This window comes from Priapulus caudatus, unplaced genomic scaffold (genome assembly GCF_000485595.1).
Source record: "Priapulus caudatus unplaced genomic scaffold, Priapulus_caudatus-5.0.1 Scaffold829, whole genome shotgun sequence".
Classification (NCBI taxonomy): Eukaryota; Metazoa; Priapulida; class Priapulimorpha; order Priapulimorphida; family Priapulidae; genus Priapulus; species Priapulus caudatus.
In genome coordinates this window covers 1-5,536 of record NW_014577890.1, presented here as the reverse complement: position 1 = coordinate 5,536, position 5,536 = coordinate 1, and the positions used below count along the sequence as shown (strand labels likewise).

At 42.3% G+C, this 5,536-nt stretch overlaps 1 protein-coding gene across 1 annotated transcript; it reads right to left on the bottom strand.

Annotated features, from left to right (window-relative positions):
- Positions 1 to 274: 274 nt before the first annotated feature.
- LOC106813819 (hepatocyte nuclear factor 4-gamma-like) lies at positions 275 to 4,900 on the bottom strand (the record flags this gene model as incomplete). The annotated part of the gene is given in 5 exon segments (XM_014818048.1): positions 275 to 753; positions 2,008 to 2,066; positions 3,035 to 3,143; positions 3,590 to 3,765; positions 4,660 to 4,900. Coding segments are annotated over 5 exon segments (870 nt in total), but the record flags the coding sequence as incomplete, so codon positions are not given.
- Between the last annotated feature and the right edge of the window lie 636 nt (positions 4,901 to 5,536).

Genomic DNA, 5,536 nt, shown 5'->3' with positions numbered 1-5,536 from the left:
GTTTATGGCGTTAAAATAGACATGCTTGTCAGAAATCGCAAGTTATCCGTTTGCTTTTGCGAGATAACAGCTTCGATGCACTTAAATATAATACTGCTACTATTTAGCGCCATCTCGCTCCGCACCTTCCTTATCAGTGAGATTTTATAACAAACACGGAGTGCCTACGTTACACATCGCCCCGTCACCCACCTACACGACAATCCTCACGTATGCACTTTATCTATCACAAAATAGAACGCATCTATAGGCATATAGGTGATGGTTACATACGCCTGCACGCACGCGAGCACGCACCATGACAGACTCTCTCACATATATAAACGTTTGATCACAGATTGACATGTTACGATTTTCATCATTAATCCAATAACTTATGACATGCTAATGCCATCGTCTTCACTGCTCCACGCTCCCCTAAAACAGAGGCCACCCGTTCTCCGGCCATCGAGTTACTTTAACGTGGCTTTACATGCCCTCTTTGTCGTAGTTGTTGTTCTCCTTCTTGCAGAATCTTTGTTCTGTAGACTTATTTCCCATGGCCGCCCTGTATTCGGGTGGCGGAATGTTGGGCATCACGCCGCCATCTTGGCCGAGGCTTTGACCTTGGCAGCCGGAGGAGGTCGAATCTCTCAGAGCGTGAACCTGTGTCAATGCCACGGGCACCTGCCCCATTGCGGACTGCTGACTCAGAGGGCTGCCCTGAACGAACCCGTCTGCAACGTTTGGCATTTGCTCCGGTGGGCAATATACCTGCAAGGAATAGACAGTGCGATACCTGTAGTATAGTAACAGATATATAGACAGTATCAAGAGTCTATAACAGAAAATTTTCTATATTTTTTTTCTATAATTATTCATTATAATTATTAATTATTTTCTATTTTCTATATATTTTCTATAAAATTTTCTCTATATATATTTTCCATGATTTTCTATTATGGACTCTTTAGAGTATGTAGACAGTGACAATCGTAGCAAGATGCAGCACATGGGCATTGGCCGGCGTAGCATATATCACGTCCTCTATAACTTACAACGTGAATCGGTTATGTGTAAAAAGGACATGCGTGAAGAATAGGCCTGAACAGCCTCTACGGGGCGCCGCTCCACTCTGTTACCCCACGTGAATTTGATTTGCTGGTTGGATGATGCCATTTTACATTAAAAGTTACGTTGAGAAAATGCTACACAAAGTTAGAAATGAACGACTAGTTTCGACTTGTGGTAGTCTTCGTCAGGTTCTTCTAAGTTTTTACAGCTGATAAAACTGTGCTTTTCAGCGTGTTCTCTCCGTTACGGGTTATTTGTAAAAATGCAACCCCTGTAAGCTAAGGGCGACATGGCAGCCTACCTACACGTCGTGATCAGAGAGTTATAAGGTGATACTCCATTAGGAGTGTTCCCAACTTTAATGTCATTAATGGTCAAAATAACATATATATACATACATATATTGGTCATATATTAGTTTGTGGTTTAATGTCATTTAGGTTAGGGTTAGGGTTAGGGTTAGGATTATTAATCATTAATCATTAATCATTAACGATATCAAAGTTGGGAACACTCCTAATGGAGCGTTAGCCGAGTTATATGCCGTTCGCGATCATAAACGGAAAACGAAACACTCAAAACCGTCTTCCTTTTGATTCGGCTACCGGTTGACCGACGCTGACAGCAATACTGCTACTAAGGCGCTATTCATTTGCATGCATGACTCCATGAAACTCGCATGCATCAGAATATAATGATAAACCTGCGACTCTGTGTGATATCGCTATAATTCATGCTCAGGCAACTATCCGAAATGCCAGCAAACGTAAATATTTCTGAAGCGCGCTGATGTCGCGTATTTTTGCTCGCGTACAAGATCCAGATGGGCTCTCATTTGCCTATATGATCATTCGCTGTCACAGAAGCTTTAGTTTGATTTGCAGACTTATATCTATACACGAATGACTTCACCTACACATTTCCCATTACTGCTAAAAAGCTATAAGACGATACCTGTAATGATACCGGCTGCGTATTGTTTTGCGTTACTTCCTGTTCCATCGTCGGGGGACCTGAGAAAGTGTAAATAAAGTGATTAAACAATTAAAATTTTGACTCATTCAAAAGAAGTCGAATTAAAGCTATCGAAATCGTAGCTGGGTGACTGGTGGCGGCGCCTGTGGCGTGGAGCAGAAATAATCGTCCCGTGTCTTGTCGCGACCGCTCGGCACAACTGAATGTGTTCATCCAAGTTACTTCGTCGGAATAATCGGAGCTAATCTGATTGATACCGCTTTAACCGCATAACCTTATGTAAGATGACTATTCTGGAAGAAAACGCCGATAAAAATTATGAATAACAAAATTATGTGCGGTCAAATTTGCGCAATGATTCTGTCAATAGATTTCACTGTTAAAAAAGCAAGGTAAGATAAATTAGAATTATAGGTTCCCAGAGGAAATGCGGGGGGGGGGGCGGATCAAAAATATATTGCCGTAGGCGCATGACAGATTCACGTGATACGGCCGAGGGAATGAAGGAGAGCAGCGGATTCATACGAGGATTGCCGAGGATTGCCGAGTGAGTCAGCAACAAGTGAAGCGCGCACGGTGCGTGATGGCGATAACACGATGACGTCACGGTTCTGTTTCAGAACGCGCGGACAGCAGTAAGTAAATATTGTGAAGGGTTTACACATCTGCTTAGATCGTATCTGTATCGTCAGCACATTCTTAAGAGAATTAAACACATCTGCTTGTATTGTATGTATTGTAGACGTTGTAGTTTTAGCCTGGAAATTAGTAATGAACTATTTAATTTAAGTATAGTATAATATATATATATATATATATATATATAGTGACGGATTTAAACAGGTTACGTATATACATATATATATATACTATATATATTATATATATATATATTATATATATATTATGTATATATATACATATGTGCATACATAATGTATTATTAGCTATTGTTTATATGTATAGGTTATTTGTATGTAAATGTTGCAGCAGCGTCCATGTCTACCTGGTATTGCACCGTGGTTCTGGTAGTGGTAGGCAAAATGGTGGTGGCCCGGCATTCCTCCAAGCAGCATCTCCTGTAGGAGGTTGTCGATCTTTGTCACCCCGAAAAACTTGACAAACTGTAAAGTTAGTTACACTCCCTTCAATACGATCTGCGAAGTGTCGACTATCTAATTATGCGAGTGTATGAGAAAGCGTATGTCATGTTACTGCATCCCACACACTTCCCAGAATAAGCGCGATGCTCTATCAGTTTTAGTCGGTGACTGCAGTCCAGTATGGTCATGTTCACATTATATTCAGGCTAATAAAATTCATTAATTTATAAATTTGTTGATTATTTAATATCATAATACATAAATAGTATGCAATTATAGCTACCCGGTGTATATTTCTCAATTTATTATTATTCATTATTATTAAATCACGCTCGTTATCTGCGATGGCTGTAGCGAAAACTCGGGACGGCCCGAAAATCCATGGCCCCCGAATATGACATTGTGCGAATTTATTATCGGAGTCGACCAATAGGTGGCGCCAGCCGCCCGGAACTCACTTGTATTTGTTCGATCATCTGCCACGTGATGCTCTGCAGGGTCGGCAGCAGCAGGAGCAGCTCGCCGAAGCGTCCGCGGCACTCGTACTGACGATCGTTGATGTAGTCTTCGAGGTGTATCTGTATCTGATATCGAATGGTCTTGATCCGCTGCGGGTCGCTGAGTCCCTTCGAATCTACGCGGAGAGAAAATAGGAAAACAGGAGTTAAAGACAAAAATAGAAAAAAATAACCGTGGTAGTAACGAGAAAGAGAGAGAGAGGGAGAGGGGAGAGAGAAGGGGAGAGAGAGGGGGAGAGAGAGGAAGAGCGAGAGAGAAAGAATGGGAGAGAGAGTGAGAGAGAGGGGAAGAGAGAGGGAGAGATAAAGAAAGAAAGAGAAAGAGAGAGAGAGAGTAAATTTCAGCTGTAAATCGGAACGAAGTTGACTCGCCAATGTTTGTCATAGGAAGAATCTTCCTATGACAAATAGTGTCATAGGAGAGCGTATATGCGTATAGGCAAGCAGAACATGTTGATAGAACACATTCGTGCTCATTTGCACAGTAAGTTGTCAACTCTTACAATTAATATCTTCTTACAATTAATTTTATCTTACAATTAATTTCAGCGCTGACTTTATAGCTCGATAGCTTTCATTTAATGTCTGTTCGAACCCACGTGGGGGGTAATGCAGTTGATCTGCATCACTCGCACTTCCTTACATCAAATTTGTCACAAGTATTAAGCTGATAACTGCCGGTCCTCTTCACACGCATCTCCTTACATTTGATTTGTTACTACATGTGTACATACATTCACACATGCGTACTTGCATTCATACGTGTGTACTCACATACATTACATACAGTGTACATACATTCATACATGCGTACTTGCATTCATACGTGTGTACTCGCATACATTACATACAGTGTACAGATATTTGTTACATGTGTACATACATTCATACATGCGTACTTGCATTCATACGTGTGTACTCACATACATTACATACAGTGTACATCCATTTGTTACATCGTCAAACGCGCGAGACCGCGCGTGATATACCAGCGACGACAGCGCCCTCACCTGGATCGAAGAAGACGATGGCCTTGAGACAGGCAAACTCCTTATCATCCAGCTGAATCTCTCGCAAAGGCTGCACTAGCTCGTCTAGCACACGCAGCGCCACCTGGCTGATGTCGCTGTCGGTGCCATTGCGCGGGATGATGTAGTCGTTGCCTAGCAACAGCATGTCCTTGATAGGCATCGACCTTCTGGCGACGCCCAGCAGAAGGTGTTCTCCTGCGTGAGCTCTCAGCAGCGCCACCTATACGTAAAAACGTTGGTATCTGAACGCAATTGGCATATTAGTCCGAGCGAAGTAACCGTTATTCGCATTTGATGTTGTTGCTAAATATAGGTGAAGTTTGACTAATTTAACCGTCGCGTGTGTATTTAGTCAAATTGTCGACTTTGCAGCACTCGGTTAGTGCGCAGCGATTTTAGACGGGAATCGAATGTGAAACGGGAGTCGAATACTTGCTGGAGATGAGCATCATCCACCTAGCAATAGTTTCGAGTGTAGCCTGGACCTTGAATCTGTGGTCATTAAGCACGAATAAAGCGTGTGTTGTGTGTGCACCGAATCACGGTAATACTCTCCGAGTATTTTTAATTAATTGTTGTGCCATGTTCATTCATGCCTGCTGCCTATAATATGTATTAACGCACTGTTGTGTACGTAACTATGGATTACAGCTATTCTCTTCTAGAAGCGGCGGCGTGTATCCTCCGCATCTGCTTAGCATCCCTGCATCCCGCGTCCGTGTCTGTATACGGAGTGTGACGTCACAGCGTGTAAAAACATGGATGCGAAAACGCAGACGGACGCTGTTGGCAGAATGCTGAATTATTATTATCTCTCTCTCTCTCTCTCTCTCTCTCTCTCTCTCTCTCTCTCTCT